Source organism: Tuber melanosporum (assembly GCF_000151645.1).
Source record: "Tuber melanosporum whole genome shotgun sequence assembly, scaffold_103, strain Mel28".
NCBI classification, from domain to species: domain Eukaryota; kingdom Fungi; phylum Ascomycota; class Pezizomycetes; order Pezizales; family Tuberaceae; genus Tuber; species Tuber melanosporum.
In genome coordinates, this window is record NW_003298759.1 from 138,216 (window position 1) to 157,393 (window position 19,178).

A 19,178-nucleotide genomic window follows, 5' to 3' on the forward strand; every position below is an offset into this window, starting at 1 on the left:
GAGGTAAGTTAAGCAAACCTCAGCAATTTTTGAGTGGGGGCTATGGAATAGGGTTGGATCGGTTGAGAGATGTTCCTGGAGAGTAAAGTGCACCAGCCGGACGGTGGACGAAGATGCCTCAACCGTGACAAGACCCAGACAAGATACTAGGAGCGTCCGCAGTACAGGAATGTTTTCGACATCCAGATCCACAGATCCCACCTCCACCCCTGGGGCATGACAGAGCTCGTCAGCCCGTAATGGCCGCTCCGAATACAACACCCACATCAGGACTGAAGGTCCTGATGTGGGTGTTGTATCGATTTGTGTCCCTTCCGGGCCTTGAGTCGGGCTAGAGTTGCCGTATAGGTATCACCCAACCCATTGCCCTTTGTCATCTCTTCAAGTTTCTTCCTTCTCTGGCGAATTGTGACTCTCCTAGAATAGTGTCGAGGTTTAGCGAAACAAGTAGGAATGTACATAAAATCGTGGGTGAGTATCGATCAATGATGGAGTGGCAATGTTAAATGCTCTTACATATCGGATATCTTTTCCAGGATAACTCTGATAATATCTGCCCGTAAATCATCATTCATTGCCTCCGGATCGGTGTCCCCGCCTAACCTCATCTCCACATAACTCCTGATGTCATCTGTATTAGGGCTGATGGGTATCACAACCGCCTTGCCGAAATATCTTTGGATATCTTCTCTGATATGGGGCCTCCCGGCGAGGAATATTCGCGTCCTAGGTGACTCCGAAATAATATCTTTCAGCAACTCCAGCAGCTTCGGCAGATGCTTCGACAAGCATTCATCCAGCGCATCAATGCAGATGAAAACTTGGGGTAGCACAGCAATCGCGCTCCTTAGCATTTCCATCAGATCCGGAAGTCGCAGTCCTCTGCCACCAAACTCCCTTTGTGCTTTCCGAAACGCCTCCCGCAGAGGATTCTGGATGTCCCCTCTGCCAACAAGCTATTTCAAGATGGCTCCCATCATGTTGGCGACCGTCTGCTCTTATTGCGCAAGGAAGTCGCAGTACAAGCCCGTAACGATAATGTCCTCCTCCCTGGTCGAATCGCACAGGCTGTCAATAACCAAGGAACTAGCATTTCCAATGGTTAGCTATTTTCACTTTTCCTCCGAGAAGCCCCGCCGATTACCTTAGATACGTCTTGCCCACTCCCGGGTTGCCACTGCAAAACAAGACAGTCCCACCAGCTCCACCCTCATCACCCTTCCACTCGCGAAACTCCCTTGTTTCCAATAACCAATCCCCCACGCCATCAAAGTGCTCGCTGCGCACGCTTTGATGTCTATTATTTGGCTCAAGTGGAGAGAGCCATCGCATAATCTGCGCATCCTCATCAGACATGTAGATGGTTTTATTGAAACAACCTGTTATGTTGCCGCTGTGGGTGTTGCGGTCGCCGCCGATCTTGACATTAATAGTCTGGGCCATGATGTTCCGTCGGAAGCGTACGCTGAATATAGGAATGATAAAATATTTTGTGGGGGTATTGTGGGAGATGATAAAATTCTGTGAGAACATCTGAAGAAAGGGGGGAGATGAGGCTTGTTGTGTGACACTTAGGCCCTGCTCGGCTTGCCACAAAAATCGCAATATTTCCACTTTAATAGGATTTTTTCTGTGATCTAGAAATATTTAAATTGGGCCGTGCTCGGCTTGCCACAAAAATTGTGATTTTTTAAAATTGTATCTTAATTTTTTTAAATTGTGAATTTTATCAGATGTAAATAGGATATAGGGTTATATGAAAGAATTTCTACAAAGATAATATACAATTGGAATACTGTAGTAGATACAACTTGAAATTAATTTCATATATGCTATTCTGAGTCCACCAATCTTTATCAAATAATTTCAAGCAATCAGAGAGAGGAAAACTGCAGTTGAGAGGTGAAATTTCTGGCATCATAAGAAGAAATAAATGATAGGCAGTCACTCTGTGAAGAACAAATAATATAATTACTAGAAAGGTTGTGTCAATTAGGTCAACACCCTATATAAAATAAGTGTTTAGAACTAGGGTAACATAAGAATCTAAAAAATCATAGTTGTTACCGAGCACCTATTTTTCTATTTCACAATATATCCTATTTTCAACTTTTATTGTGATTTTTTTAAATTGGTATGATACAAGCCGAGCAGGGCCTTAGTATCCAATCATTTTGGGAGGGTGCATGACTAATGCGAGAACATTATTGTTGAGTTCTCATAAGTATTGTATGGTGTCTCAATACCAGAAACCCCCGGGCTTTCTGTTGCAGATCGCATATAGAGGATTAGATAGGAGGTTATTAATATTTCCTAGTGAACAGCGGATTAGGTTGGGTAGGGATGCACGGCCTTGGAACAACAAAAGCCTAGGATTTACTCCAGTCACTATAATATTATGTTCTCTGAGTTTAACTTACCGGTGTTCCCTATGATCTTTCATCTCCAGTTTTCCCGCCCCATTCTTTGTAGGTTACTCGTTTGAGTCTAAACGGAGACGATTTCCGGGTTGTGTGTCGAGCTAGGGGGTATAGTATAGTGAGCAGACGCGATGGCAGAACGAATTCTGGAGACGAGAAGAATTTTGATGCCACACCCACTCGGCAGAAGTGCTCACGATCTGGGACCCTGCGATTGCGACATAGGGGCCTGGGCAGCTGGGAGGATTGTGGGATTCCGGGCTCGGGAATCATCAACGATCAACCTGCGAGAAACACGGAGATTGGCAAACTTATTAGATCAGTAAAGTAAAAAGAATTAAAGTTAAAGTTAAAAAACAGAAACAGAAATCAAAGTAAACAATCCTAGCTTATTGCGCGATGTTACCGATCGCTCAGACGCTCTTAGGCTCGAAGCAAGATAGTGGGTCGCGTACTCGTAGTGTTGTAGGCGGTTCCCTCCATTCCGGAGTTATTGTGATTTATGCGGAAAGTTCTCCCGACCTGTCCCTCTTCCACCGTCATAGTAGAAGGCAAGGAAATGAGGACATGAACGGGGAGAAAGGATATAAGTGATATCCATGGAACGATGATGATTTTAAGTTACAGAGTTACTCCATAATGCTCAATTCCAATTCCGTCCCGCTCACTCTACCGCGGCGCTATTTATCAACTGCCTCCGGAGAAGAGTAACATGACCGGGCCTCGTTCTTCCTCTCAACAATAATCAATGAATGAATCCGGAAACGTATTCTACAGCGAAAATAAAATAAAAAACAATAAGAACTCCAAAAAAATATCCACAAGAGACATGGCTGCCGCTGAGAAGGGTTTTTGAGACTTTCCTTTTCTGCCTCCGGAGCGCTGCCTTACATTAGTTTCTCGAGATAGCCTTGAACACTGTCAATTGCGTTGAGCTAGGAACCATTTTCGTGGGAGAGAGCTTATGGCTGACTCGTAGGAATACAACATTCTCCTAAAAACACACGAGTTCTCGCGACGACTCAGCGCCACGAAATGCAAAGACCCCAAGCAGGCAAACAGCAAATCCTCAATTTCGGTCCGAGACCGAATCACACTCCATGACACAGTGAATATTCCACGACACCCCCCCCCCCACCAAAAAAATAGCAAGAAAAAGTGAATTCCACATTCAGGCAGGTAAGAAAATGCCCACACCAAATTCCCAGCTCCAAAACTACCCACAAGGTATCATACAATATTTTACAAATCCCCCATCACCCACCGCTCCCCCGACATTCACAACTCTATCAACACCCCACCCACATAAACCCTCCCGGCTAAACCTTAAAAACCCACCCTCCATCTTACGCGACTTTGCGCTTCCTCTCACACCTTCCGGCCTCACTGTACCTCACCCCCTGTCATCCCACTTTGGGACTGAACACACACGCACACCAAAGATCAGGAGTATGATAAGTAGACTCGGAGTCTGCCCAGTCATTCCGCAAATACCCATAACCAACCGAGCAGGAGCGAGTAACGTACGATACCATATCGTCTCTTATCACGGTAAAAGCGGAGATGTGTGTGGGTACGAGTACTAGTACGGTAGGGTAGGGTACAACGTGGGTTGTACTATATAATAATATTATAGTACAGTACAGTACTGTAAGGTTTATCGTCATACTGTATGTTTCTCGTGCGACGTCTGTCTGATTGGGTTTAATAGTGGATGGATCTTGTTTCTAGCTGTTCTGTGGTTTATGCCCGGGTGCCTACCTGTGGGTTCATGCGGGTGGATCTTTTTGGACACGGGTTACACAGGGGGAGAAGAGGGTATATAAACTCAGCTGATTTTTCCGGTTCCATGGAGGCGGACTGAGTGAGGTGTGCGTGACCGAGAGGGGGAGGGGGGGGGGGTACTACGTTCATTATGATTTTCTTTCTCAGGAGTACAAAATTGCTATTTTACATCTTGGGGGTTGGAGCGCTACTTGTATCATGCTTGATAGCTAGGGGATTAGGGACATGGCAGGATTTATCTACGGAGTGAGCTATCATACTACTAGATGTCACAGCGGTTGCTCTAGTGGTCTAATCGTACCACACGACAGTTGTGTGGTGGACTTCATATAGGCCACTGCTTCGGCGATGGGTTATATAACAACGCCTAGGTGCATAGATGCCAATAGCTTACGTGGTATTCCTAAAAGTTCATTAATTAATTGCGAGATAAATCCAAATATTACAACATTAAAATCCCAAACTTCTGACATCATGACTTCTCGAGTGGTCCACGATAGATCTATTATGACTCACACCCGACCATTAACCCCCATAACCATAAAATACATAAAAAGGTGTCCCAAATCTCTATGCTGCTCTCATCTTACTGTGCGTGCGGGTGTATCTCTTGCTGCTGATGTGGTTGTTGTTGCTGGTGCGGTTGTTGCTGCTCGGGTTCTGGTTCTTCTGGTTGCGGGTCCTGTTGAACCTTGTCATCCCTGCCGGTGATGAGGTGCCAGGTATCACTTATGCCTCTCAGGCATCCTGGAAAAAATTGTCAGTGTGGGGTTGATATACGGAGCAAGGAAGAAACATACTCTCAAGAAGTGGAAACTCCGCATCATACAAGAATGTCTTCGGGTATCTATATTCGGGTCCCAATTGCAGCGCCTAACAAATGATTAGCGAAACCCGCACCGTCAGGACGAGCAAAAGGGAAAGTACGCGAGCCATCTCAAACTCCCTTTGCTCTTTCAACTTCCACAAAATCAACAGCATATCGCCGCACCCAATAACCATCGGCACGCTATCGCCGACCCCGGAGATGCTGTTAATCTCATCAACAGCCCCATACGCCAACATAATCTCGAGAAAAATGATAAGTATAAACACGCCAATTCCAAGCCCCAATGCGCAATACAGCCCCCTCCGCTGCTTCGTTCTAGGGTTCGGGATACTAGGCTCGTAGGGTTCCGACTCCTCCAGGGCAAAAACCTGTGTCCAGAAATCTACCGACAAAATGCCTACCGGCTCTGCACCTGTTGCCTCAGCCTTAGCATCTGCTGCCCCTCCTTCGGCTATAGCCATTGCAGGGTCCCGCAGGATATGGAAGTTCCTAGATGACCTCCGTATAAAAACTCCAAACTTTCCCAGGACAGGAATGAACATGAGAAACAGCAAAGGTGACCAAATCCTCCCGATGAGTTTGAAATTTCCCAGGACCTGCACCGGACCTCCGTAGTAATAAATAAAGGTTCCACAATCCCTCAAAGTATGATATATTCCTTCAAACCACCACCAAATCACCCATATAACGAAGGCCCCGAGTAGTGTGAGCCTGGCCATCTCCCCGCCAGTGGCGAGGTTGGGATCCTCCCGGCGGGATTTGCGCGGACGCATCCGGTCGAATATCTCTAACATGCAGAGGAGCGTGAGGGTGCCCATGAACAGGAAAGTAACGATCACACCGTCCGCAGGCCAGATTGATCGGGTCTGGTTTACCAATGCAACCCATTCCGCGAAGGCAAAAGCGTAGTTTACGTTCCGCATGGTCGCGCGCTCCTCTTGGTCGTGCACGAGGCAGACCGTTAGGATCGTGGACAGCCATTGCGTGTACGTACCCACTCGGACTCCGATGCCGTAGAGTTCAGGCTGGTCGAGGAGGGGACGACAATCACCGGGCGTAAGCTGTCCAGCTGGTCTATTCGACATGGTGTTTTCTAGCTAGCGGGAGAGGGGGGAGGCAAGGAAATGGAAGAAGTGTTAGAGGGAGGAGATCGGAGGGAGGGGTTAAAAAAGTGTGTGAATAAATGGGAAAATGCCCCTGTACAGCACAGAGTATCTGGGCTATCAACTGAGATTTTAGCCAGTTTAGCAGTTTCCCTACGACAATAACTGCGGGGTGTGCTCGAGTACTTGCGAGCGGGGCCTACACTATGTATAAAATTAATGACGCCCAACCTCGAAAGTGACTCTCCAACAAGCAAGCACTCCTCCGAATAGGGTGTGTAGCAAAACACTCGAGTAGAGTAATTGCGAATACCTTCGAAATATCTGTACCGTGTCGCTCACAGCTATGCACACATCAACCAACCCCGGTACCACAATGTACAGTACTCGAGTTAGCTGGCTTTACTATCGTACAATATCGCCAAAAAGCAAAAAAATGAAAGGAAAGAAGAAGAAAAGAAAAACAGCACCTCAGCTCGATCTTGCCAACCCACGGAGCCAGTCAGCAGAAGATCCCCACCCCCACCCCCAGCCAATTCCCAAAAGCACATCTCGAGGGATTTACAAAAATACAAATGGGATACGGTAGCTTCCTAATTCGCTCCGGAGGAAGGAAAGTGAAAGGAAAAAGAAAGCACAAATCTTTCCGTATCCGCAATTGTCATTAGTTTTATTTCCTTTCTTTTCCCTCCACTCACCTCTTGGGTATAGCCGGGTACCGTATGGCTGCGGTACCGAGCAGTGAGATGGTGAAGGAGGACACCTTCTACCTACAGATGAAGTGGCACGAACCAGGTAGCATTGAGATACAGTACTCTATGAGTACTAGTGCTATCGGTACTTCCCCTCTTTCGGGCCGGAAGAGATTGAACCATTTTTTTCTTTTATTGTGGAGTGATCAACTCGGACCAGTTCTTCTCGGATGTCTTGGAGAGCGGATAGGCGGTAAATAGCTTCGCTAGACCAGCTACAAGTACTCAAGTACTCAAGTAATCGGGATCCTCCCGAGACGGTAGCTAGCCGCCTTGGGTAAGTACCGTAGGGTAGGTGGTACAGATTACCATACTGGAGGGGCTAACAAACCGGGAGTCCCCAACCTACTAGGCCCGATAAGGAAGCATAGTACAAAAGCGGATCTGGCGTGCAAAAATGAACCGAATTTGTTGTCTGATACTTTGTTGTTCCATCGACATATTCGCTGGTCGAGTTCCATCCATTCATATAGACTTCCGGAATTATACACACAACTGGCTATAGTCGCCGAGAAAGAACATACGGGAGGGGGGGAAGTGAAAAAAGGAAAAATAAAACCAATAACCAAAAAGCACATTAGCAAGTTTGTGCTGCACGAATAGACCTCCCCTCCTGATGAGGTGGTATGGTACTTGAGTGGGACAAGAGACCATAATTTGCCCACCCACGCATGCGCATCAACCTGTTGCGGGGAGGGTGGACAAGAGAGAAAAGGTAGGAAGTGACTCTAGATCTATCTGTCGTACCGGAGTGTTTGCTATTGCCTAAGGCTGATATTGTATATCATACTGCGAGAGTTCCCTCTCGTACGATTTTGACTTTCCCCTCCTCTTTTTCACTTTCCTTCTTCCCCCCCCTCTTCTATTCCCCTCCCCCTTGTTCCTTCCTGTCTCCTTGTGCGCTGTGTAGGAAATTCACGACATCATGAGGAGTTCACTTCAATTGCTTGCAATTCTCACGATAATACAGGGATGTTTGGGGGCCACGAAGCTTGATCTATCAAAGTTGTCGGGATGCTCTTCTCAGTGCGTTATAGGTCCGGATGATGTACCAAAGTGTTTTGATGGGAAGGCGAGCAATGTTGTGCTTGATTATAACTGTCTGCAAGGGTGTCCGTATGGAGAATTGTGAGTTTATCCGGGTTTCCTTGGGAAATGCGTTGGAGAGGGAGCTAACTTCTATCGTGACCCCCAGGAGTGCCGCCGAGACATGGTATGTCTACTGGAAACAACATTTCTTATAATCGAATTCCCATGATAGACAAATATCTAACGATGCCAATTGAACAGGCTGAGCTCCCTCTGTAGCTCACCAAAGCCTTATCCAAACAACACACAACCCAGCTACGAGGAACCCATCACAACTACTTCACCTCAAGAATGGATACACAAAACCACCATTGAGACCTCACACACCCCGGGAGAGAGCAAAATAGTAACCGAGAAAGAACCCGGAACCACAATCGAACTCCCAGGCAAGAGCAAGACCATGACAGAAAAGGAGCCAGGAACTACAATACAGCTCCCAGCGACAGTCGAGGGCAAGGACAAGACAGTACCAGTCATCAAGCCGACAACAATCTGGACCACCCAGCCCGGAACCGAGACAGTCTCCGGCGAAAGCGGCACCGTGACTGTAACTGTGATAAAAACAGTCGTAAATGTGGTTACAGAGAGTGTAACGGTAGTCGACAGATCCCTTGCCACAAATGTCAAGATGGAGACTGCGACAGTAACGGTGGTGCAGAGTGGTAGTGCAATTATTACCGTCGGCGAGAGCTTCGGTAGGACCGCTGTGGAGACTGTGACAGCAACGGTGGTGCAGAGTGGTACTGCTATTATTACCGCCAACGAGAGCTTCGGTAGGACCGCTGTGGAGACTGTGATAGCAACGGCGGTGAATAGCGGTACCGCCACTGTTACCATCAGGGAGAGCTTCACCGAGACGGCTACGGAGACGGCAACCGCGATCGCAACCACAGCGATCACGGTGCGGGAGACAATACTAGTGGACCAGAGTTTCACTGCTACAGCTGTAAATACCGTTCCCGCGCCAAGCACCGTCCGAGAGACGGTAACGGTGACCAATACTCCGCCGGGCCTAATCCAGACACAGCTCCTCACCCAGCCAGCCACACAAGCTCAGTTCCAAACGCTTGTACAGACAGTAACCTCCGTGTCAATCCTCATCCCAGCGCCCGTAATCATCACGGCAACTACGACGGTGTTTAATAGCGAATTCCCACCCCCGTCCATGGTCACAGTGACAAACCCAGCGTCAACAATGACGATAACATTCCCCGCCCAAACCGTCCGCGAGACTCAGACCGAGACTACAACCGCGACCGAGACCACAACTACTACCGAGACAACAACAACCACAGCCAGGGAAACAGTCTTCAACACCCAGATACAGCCATCACAGTTCATCACTATACCCTCGCCGACAGCGCAGACGGTCACATCTACCATTACAATCACAAGCACCACGACGTCCATATCCACAAGTATCATTGTATCCCCCAGTGTGCCGTGCCCGTTAATGACGACAACCACGACAACCACCTCGACAGACACCACTACCACAACAACGACCACGACCACGACCACGACCACGACCAGCACAATAACTTCAACAACCACTACCCCAACCACTATCACCAAAACCCGCGAGGTGACCTCCATCAAAGCAGCGGTCACGGTAACCGCTACTCCAAGTCCCGCCCCATCCCAATACCGGATCATCGGTGCGGAGGGGCAAAGGGAACTGATAGACGAAGACAAACGCCTCTGGTTGGAACCTCTGAAGATTATTCTCCCTTGTATGGCGGGTTGGTGTATTATGGTTACGCTGCTGTGGAGTCAGTGCCTTATGTTGCCGGCTAGCTGCATGACTGGGACCGCAGTGGCAGGTGCGGCGGCGGCAGGGGTTGCCGGCGGGGTTGTTGCAGGTGGTGGGGCTGGCGGAGCGGGAGGGCTTGGAGGACTGGGAGGGCTTGGAGCGCTCGCGGGGGCAGGGGGTAGGGGGTAGGGGTGCGGGAGAGGTTTGAGTTTATTGCTACTAATGCCGCTAGCGGGGGCTACGGTAGATGTTTTTTGTTTTTTTTTCTTCTCTTCTTTTCCCCGAGTTATGATGGGATCACTTAATGTAATGATATGATATGAGCATGGGGGGGGGGGTACGGAGTTATTTTTAATAATTAATTACGAGACAGATCTGGGATCTCGATATCTCGAAGTAGATCCAATGCACATTACCGTACCGTATGTTTTTACTTTTTGCACAAAAAACAAAAAATAACCCTCACACTGCTTTCGTCAAGGTCCAAAACTGAAATGATGCATAAGGACCTACCCCTTTAACCAACTTAATCCGGTGCGAACCCACACCCTCGCTTCACCCATCCACACAAAAGCGCCAACCGATGATCCATACCCGTACAACCAGCATATCACTCTAGCCTTAAGTTACCGGCTATCCAACCAAACAACCCAATCACTATACCCGATTTATCCGACCGCCATCAATTCGACGAAAATGTGATATTACATAACCAACAAACCCTGCTCCGTGCCCTTTTCCAAAAAAGGTCCCACCCAAGATCCTTTTCACAGTGATAAAAAGCCAATGCCAACCCTGCGTCCCCTCGGCGAACTATGCGAGTTGGTATGCAGCGCGCCAGATGCGGTTTAGGCGATTGGCTAGGTAGGTATGCTTGATTCAACCGCAAAGGTACTTTTTTCGCAGACACGTACAGTACTCGAGTATTTGTCACTCTTTGTCGATCTCGAGGTGGATGCGGTTCGAGGGTGGTACTGCACCTTGCGGTACTGTACGTGCGATTTTTGAAAAAGTGCTAATACGATGGTCCGGTAATCTCGAGGGGAGAGAGAGGGGTGGAGACGAGGTATTTCCTGTGGGATGGCCTCGTGTATCTTGTACTGTACTTGTACCTTGTACCATCTCGAGTGGAGATCGAGAGAACGGTGATAAAAAATAGTGAGGGTCAGAATTTTGTGATGGCATTCCTAAGGCACTTGCAATACCTCCAGGAATTCCATCAAATCCTTTTCTCGCCGAATTAATGGGGCTCTGCTCGGTTGGTGAAGGCCAAGCCTAGCAGAGCAAGAAGGGCCAATTTTTATGATACTTTTTTCACTTTTTCAAAGATCCCCCCAATCGAGGAAAACCCGGCTCTCGGGGAGAGAGCGCGTGCGCAGGGAAACAAACTATTCGGGCGAGGCGCACTTCGCGTGTCTCAGTTCATTCACTCACTCGTACCCCGAATAAGGCAACAGGGCTCGGGGAGCGATCGTGGTTGGCGAATTCTGAGGCAAAAAGTGCAAAACACCCCCCTCCCTTGTCGCGGCAGACTTTCCCATTTAGGAATCTGTCTTGGAATTCCCCTCTTTTCTTTTCTTTGCGACAGAAAAGGTTTTTCCGGAATGATAGATTGTGCTTTTTCTTTTCTTTTGCAGTAATTACCTTGTAGGAGTGGATTGTAATTCGATGTCCGCGCGAAGCATGACATGTTCTTTCTGTAAGTTCTGTCTCAGGTCGCACAGCTGCGCGTCGCTGGTTGGGAGGAGGGGGGTGGAGGTACAGTACAGTATGATACTTGTAAGACGGGCTTGGGAGTGGTCAAGTGCTCAGGTATTAATGTAGTGAATGATGAGCGGACAAATAAGACATTTTAGTATCACAATATCGTAATCCCCCAGCTACGACGGTCTCGAGCAGAACAACCCAAGGTGCGAACAAGCACAGCTACGGATTCATCAACTCTGTCCGGAGACCTCCCACTTTCGGAGCTATATACAATGAGAGCGCAAGAGGACCTTTCCGCCGGCTATCGCTCTCCCCGGTTCGATAGCGCGCGCAGATATTATAAACCTTGAATGGTAGGTGCTCGGTAACGATCCCGGGCATGAGAGGATCTGCGACTAACGTACGATACCTGTGCTGTGTCATCCTGTGGGATCTTCCCTAACACTTCAAATCACGGATTTGCCGATCGGCGGCAACTTCCGCGCCGGCACATAATTTGGATGGGAATAAATGGATCCGGTGATTAACTTATCCCTTGGGGTATCTGAGATAGTCAAATTCGTAGCCAATGCACTATTCCAAAAAGAGAGGGTGTACCTTTCCAAATGGAGCACAACTGTGTAGTTGCACAACAACCTCAGCAATCGCCATAGGCCTTACAGAAAATATTGGCCAAAAAGAAGAATGACAATGTCAGCTTAAAATCAAATCAGAGCACCCCTAGCTGTCTATTCTGTGAATTTGAGAACTCGAAAGGAGAGAAGGGGCAAAAAAGAGGCTGAAAAAAAGCCAAGGGTGGTGGCCGGACAAGCAAAGAGGAATGTTCAAACAGCGGAAAATCCAAATCAATCTTGAACAGATGAAGCGATATCCTATGGCCCTTAAACACCATTAGGCCTGTGAATTGACCACCAGGCACAGGCATTGCTACCTTGGGATAACTAAAGTATCCATAGTTCAGATATTTGAATATTTCAGGAATAAGTGGATGATTGAAGGCGTGGTACAGCAAAGAAATGCCTACATCGGCAAAAAGACAATGGGATTGAGAGAGAGGTGGAAGAAGGTGAGGGGAGTAGAGATAAGACTGTTTCTAGCACTCTTGATGTACATGGGAGCTAGACAGGTGATGGGAAGTAAAGGTTTCTGGCGGGAAGTGCAGCGGGATCAGATATTTCGGTCAATGTCTCTGCAGTGATTCCTTCAAATCAAACGTTTTCTTCACATATCAGATCCGAAACTCCAGTTGACAAGGTCTGAATGGTTTCAGAAGTTGGAACCACTAAACAGTCTTATTTGTAATTGCTGCCAGTAGTATTATTTACCTTCCTCAAACAGGATGGTAGATGAGATGATGATACGGTTCGGAGGGGAAAGCCACCACACCTACCATATGCCTAGTAGACCAATAAAGGAGGGATATAAGGTTTTAGCCTTATGTAATATTGTCTATACAGGCAATTGGATTTTTGCCTCGCATTCGGATTCGTTTGTCAACCTAGTTTCACAGCCCGATCTTACACCTACTGGTTCCGCTGTTTTTTAGCTGGCTGCTACTTTACCTTATTCCTCTAGTGTGCACTTTATATATCCATGGATAACTTTTTCCCTTTAGTAACTTTATTAGAAAGGCTACGCAATAGAGGTTTAGGTGATTATGATACCACCAGAGTTAATTCCAAGATATTCCCACTGGTACTACATGATTCCTGCTCTACTATTCCTTGGAATAAGGTTTCAGGTAGCTCTGTAAGTGCCACTAGTAAGGTTCTTGCAGTGCAATGGTAGGATAATTCAGCTGTTTATTTTTCTTATAACTATTTATAATTTCGCAAATTGAGTTGTGACTGAAAGAAAAATGGCTCATCTTACAAGCAGTACTGGACTAGGAATCCACCAAGCATGTAGTGTACCCAAGAGAGTACGAGTACTGATTCCAGTAATCACTAATGATGGAACGATCCCCCTTCAGATACTTAGTTCTTGGCGACAGGAAATAATATTTCTCTTCTTTTCTTGCTGTACAATAGTTCTTAGACCTATGTCTACATTACTGATAGTACAAGACTGTTGTCTTCTATCTGTAATGTCTATCGTAAGCTTTCACTAACTCTATCTCATATAGGGTATTCATGTCATAATTATGATAAAAGTCATGATAATAATAAACAATATAAAGGTGTTTTATATTCGTAACAATATAAGTAATAAGTAGGAATAGTACTTAGAATTCAATCTAATTTTATTTAAACTCGTACTGACAACGCTGGCATACAATGAGTCCCAGACCTGGGTGCCTGAATTTGCGCAACATGGATACTACTAACTACAAAGTAACTAAATCTCCGATCGCATATCTCAAACATGCTTATGCCAAGCCTAAACATGAACACTGAATACAAAAATCATCAACTGTAAAGAAAATCCTCCTCAGCACAGCCAACCTGCCAGCTAAGTTACCCATACAAAATTCAAAATTCCACTGCTGCCACCTGAAAGTAACTCTGTAATAACTTCCTCTACAGTAGCAACCCCCCTGAGTGCCCCCACTCAATGATCCTGGGACACTCCTACCGACTTCCTCAGTACCTACCCCCAAATCCCATAACAAAAGAAACACCCAAAAGCCCAAGTACAAAATTCTAAGTAAAGACTAACCTACGGGGTGAGGGCTCCCTAGCCGAGAGGGTACAAACTGTCGTAAGCTATCCGAGGAGCACTACAGTAGCAGCATAATCTAAACACTTTAACAGAAGGGGCCAGGAATACTGGATCTCTGAGCTATCGACCCTTGGCTGAGAATATCCAGGTAACATCCTCTACAGGGTCCTCAACAACCTCAGCAGGCGGTGGACCTACTGTGGACTCCATAGTAGCCGGTTTGTGATCCCCAATCGGTGAAGACTATCACCCTTCTGAGTTGGGGACAAGTGGCACAGGTGAGGTTTGATCTAGCTTGACCCAGCAATTCTTGTTCTGCTTCCTCTTTCCACCCCCAGGTGCAGCTCTTTTAACAGGAGTGGAGAGGCCACTCTTATCACAACCTACAGCCACAGAGGAGAGGCCACCAGAGACATTACTCTAACCAGCCATGGGCTCAGCCAGAGAGGACTCAGGTACCTGCACTTCGAAAGTGGGTAATACTACTCCAGCTGGCACCACCATGTAAGGAACTACCCCATCTATATAAAAAGCATGCACCTCCTCTGGACCTGATGAATCAGGATCCAGACCACTTACACCACCACCCTGAGCCATAGCTGTAGGCAGGAGTGAGATAACCGCTGGTGTAACATTCCCCTGAAGGTGCTCCTGTGCTAGATCCTAACAACTCTCAGGATCTAGTCCACCCCCCTTAACCAAAACCACTGAAGTCACTGAAGCGACAGAGAAGACAGGTGAAGAGGAGATAACTGTAGAAATATTGGCTGAAGCCAGCAGAGAAACTAAACTGCCAACTATCTGATATTCAGAGATTAGGGCAACCGAAAGAGTAGATATTTCCTTCTTAGCACGATGAAATCGGTGAGAATATAGAGAGACTTGATGCTGAAGGTGAGAGACTTCAACCTCAAGGGCGAAGAGGTTCTCAACGGCACGAGACAGAACCACTGTAACGTGTTCGCAAGGTGCTAATCACGTTATCGATAATAGATACGATAGTTGGCAGGTGGCCTGCTCTTCCAGAGAGGAGGCGAGAGCTGAGAACTAAAGGAGGCTTCGAGGGCGTACTGAGGAACAAAGAAGTAACCATTCAACCAAGTATATTGAAATACTGTTTGTCGAAGTCTGCCTTTTCTATCGTAGAAACAGGCGGTCTGTAAATACACAAATCTGTTCATGTCTAGCATGAACGAAACTAATCAAGGGTATCAATTGATACTCTTTGGTAAAACTCTTTAAGTATCAAAGCGATACTTAAAACAAAACATAAAACAAAACCAAGTATCAAACGATACTTAAAACAAACCAAGTATCAAAGCGATACTTAAAACAAAATATAAAACAAAACCAAGTATCAAACGATACTTAAAACAAACCAAGTATCAAAGCGATACTTAAAACAAAACATAAAACAAAACCAAGTATCAAACGATACTTAAAACAAACCAAGTATCAAACCGATACTCAAAACAAAACATAAAGCAAAACCAATAACCAAGAACCCGTACCGGTTACATTCCCCAAAACAAAACAACTGTTTAAACAAACAAAACCTGATAATCATCAAAGGCGGATTCCGAGAAACTCATGGCTTCAGTTTCCGCCAAAAACTCTTCATCATAGGTATCACACCAAGGACAAGAGGAAACTCTAAGGAAACACTTAGGCTCAAAGAAATCTAAATCACAGTAGTCACGAATACCAGATTCGTGCTGTACATCAACCCAAGCATGATCGCAATCAGGACAGTAGTCAATCCAGAGGATTTCGATGTAGTTCTCAATTTGGATAACATCGCGGTTCAACAACAGTCCAACAACCTGTTGTCGCTGCCTCACATTGAGCTCCACATAGTTTGACATCGTTATGGTATTCGGATGATGATTGGTGACTAGATAAAGTTGTCGAGAGCCTGCTCCATAGCTTGATTCTCCTCATCGCTACTTTCGAACTCTGACTCAAAGTGTGGTGCCCAAAATCCATCTCTAGTTTCGAGTTCTGCGTGCCATCGCTCAGTTTCTGGCATTGTAGGTGTCCAGCACATGGTGATATAATTGATTGTTGGGGGAAGGGATTCGTTTGGCATGTTGTCTTTCCACCATCCGTTCACCATATCCATAGCGTGCTCAAGTCCTTCCAGTGGTTCCCAACTGTTTTCGCTCGTCGGATATCCTTTCCATTTGACTAGGAATTGATCATTGCCATGCACAAGGCGGTGGTCTCTGATTTCTTCAACTTCCCATTCATCCTTCTTCTCGATAATCATAGGTGCAGGCCGAGAGTGGGTCCATCCAGGAAACTTGGAGTCGTCATTGGGATGGAATCGTTTGACAGCTGAGGCGTGGAAGACTGCAGTATTGCGGCGGTACATGCGTCCATCCATCTGGACAGTGTAATTCTCTGTATGCTCGTCAAAGGATATGACTTTGAAGGGTCCTCGCCATCGGGGTTGTAGTTTCTTGCTGCGTCCGACATTGGTAATAAACATGTTACCGTGTACCATGAGCATGTCTCCTGGTGAGATGGGAACATGTTTGCGACGTCGTTTCTGGGCAGTAGTGGTGCTTCGGAATCGGGCAGCCTTAACAGCTTGGAAGGCATTGTTCCGAATTGCTTGGTGGCGGTTTAGATGGTCATCGGAGGCAGGGACTGAGGAGTTCTTGAATAGAGTTGTAGGTAAGAGAGGGTATTTGCGGCCAAAGTCTGCCTTATATGGTGACATTCCCAGGGTATCTGAAAATCCGGCATTGATATATGCGGCTAGTTCAACTAGGGCTGGTTCCCAGTTGGTTTGTCGTTCATTGATCATGTTCCTAATCCCGGTCTTGACCTCGCGGATTTTTCGTTCTGCTTGGCCATTAGTCACATGGTGTCCTGGGGCAGCCATAATGTAGTTTATTCCGAGAGAGGTTAAGGTTTGCTTCCAGAATCTGGCGGTAAAGCGGGGATCAGCATCACTGACAATAGATAAGGGGAACCCGTGGGGGGTAAATAAGTGTCGTTGTAGGTTATTCCAGGTGTCTTTGGAGGAGTCGGTAACCTTCATTGGTATTAACCAGGTGTATCCAGAGAATCGATCCACAGCTACCAATATGGTGTCATATCCGGTGGACTTGTTGAATGGTCCTGCGAAATCGATGGCATAGGATTCAAATATTTCACATGGTAGTTGGAGGGTCTGAGCTTTCCCTTCAGGAAGTTGTGTTCGCTCCTTATTTGCCTGGCAGAGTTCGCATTGCCTGACAAAATCGCGGAAGTCCTTTCTCATTTCAGGCCAGTAGACATATTGTGAGGCATATATGAGGTTGCGATCTGCACTATGGTGTCCTTTGTTGTGAATCTTGGATATGACATATTCTCTAATCGTCATTCCGTTGAACATATGGCCTTTTGGTACGTATAGGCAATGTTCTCCATAACGGGTGGTGGTAAAGACCATTGCATTGGATATGTTGTAGGGGGCGAGGTCTCCATACCAGGAGGCATCCATGGCTTTGAAGTAAATCGGGTCATGGCGGTATCCTGCTATCATTTGCCTTCGGAAAGAGGAGGTTAATTCTTCTGTGGTTGATCTAACATCTCGTTCATCCTCGATTAGGGATCCTCTTGTTGGTTCGATAGGGGCTTCCTCTTCCTCAAAGGTTTCGTAGAGTTGACGCCGATGCTAGGGAATAGTAGGTGGTATGACCGAGACAATGGTTTCATTGTTGTATACTCGCAAGGGTCCACCATATAGTGGTCGTGAATCGATTATGGGAGGAGAGGATGGCAGAGCTGACTGTGGGGGGTGTAAATAGGATATTGCATCCACGTAGGCTGCTGCTTGTTCGAGTTCTTCAAGACCTTGGTATCGTGTTGGAACAGGATTAAGGGTATAAGGAGGTTGGGTTGATTTATCTTCATTGATCACTTCTTCTGCTCCTTCAACGGTATCGAAACTGGTGTTTTTAGAATCATCAGCAGGCATATAGTACGGTCATTGGTATCTGTTGCCGAACTTGATTTCAGTCTGGTGAAAAGGGCAGGTGTCGTGATAGCAATGGGACCAGTGGAGTCTACTTTGTTCAAGTTCGTGAGGAGGTGTGCTGCGGAGCGTGCAATTGTCTTTCCATTCTTCATCAAGGTCCTTTCCTCGTTCTCTTCCGGCAGCACTGTACATGGTGTAAGAGAAAGGATTGGAGGGAGTAGTAGAGCTGGCCGTAGCCATCGATGTTTCTTGTTCATAGGAGGTGTCGTCAGGGCTGTCCTCGCTTTGTCTTGTGTGGTCGTGAACAAGGGGAGGGTTTGCGAGGTCTTGATTCTCATATAGGCGGGAAAGAGCATCAGCTAAATAGTTCGTTCTTCCAAGGGTGTAGATAATTTTTGCATCGTATTTGCTGATTTCGCCTATCCATCTTGTTCTTCTTCTTCCTTGTATCCTTTCTGTTTTAAGATTAGTGAGAGGTTGGTGGTCGGTAACAATGGTGAAGGTATTGCCCATCAGGATGTGGTTGAAAGCGGCGAGAGCATCAATCACAGCAAGGGCTTCCTTGTCTGTTGTTCCATAGTTCATCTGTGAGTTAGTGAACTTCCTGCTGTGTAATGCCGCCGGCCTTGCCGTTTCATGGGAGGCCCCTTGCCCAACCCATGCTCCAACTCCAACATCCGATGCGTCAGTAATCAACCATATCGGTTCTGGTTTACTATAGTCAATAGGTTGGATAACGTTGGCTTTTTCAATCAATTCCTGGATGTTAGTAAAGGCTTGGTCATGAGTGTGGGTCCAGACAAATTCTGCATTACCGGTAAGGTCCGTGAGCGGCGCTGTTACAGTGGCATGGTGTGGAAGGAACTGGGAAATATAGTTGACTAGTCCTAGGAATCGCATGAGTTCCTTTTGATTCCGGGGTGTTGACCATTCCGTTAAACAGGCTGTTTTTCCTGGGGCTGCATGTATTCCTTCATCATCTATAACATGTCCTAGAATATCGAGTTTGTTGGCAAACAGGATTGATTTGTTTCTGCTAGCGTAGAATTTAGCTTCCCTAAGTTTGGTACAAACCAAACCTATATGGTAGGCATGTTCTATTTCGGTGT

The 19,178-nt window shown here is 46.6% G+C and overlaps 1 protein-coding gene across 1 annotated transcript; it reads right to left on the reverse strand.

Moving 5' to 3' along the window:
* Window positions 1-5,078: 5,078 nt before the first annotated feature.
* On the reverse strand, window positions 5,079-6,119 carry GSTUM_00000185001 (uncharacterized protein; the record flags this gene model as incomplete). Its single annotated transcript, XM_002835325.1, has 1 exon — window positions 5,079-6,119. One exon carries the CDS (start codon window positions 6,117-6,119, stop codon window positions 5,079-5,081), a length of 1,041 nt encoding a protein of 346 aa, XP_002835371.1.
* Window positions 6,120-19,178: the final 13,059 nt, after the last annotated feature.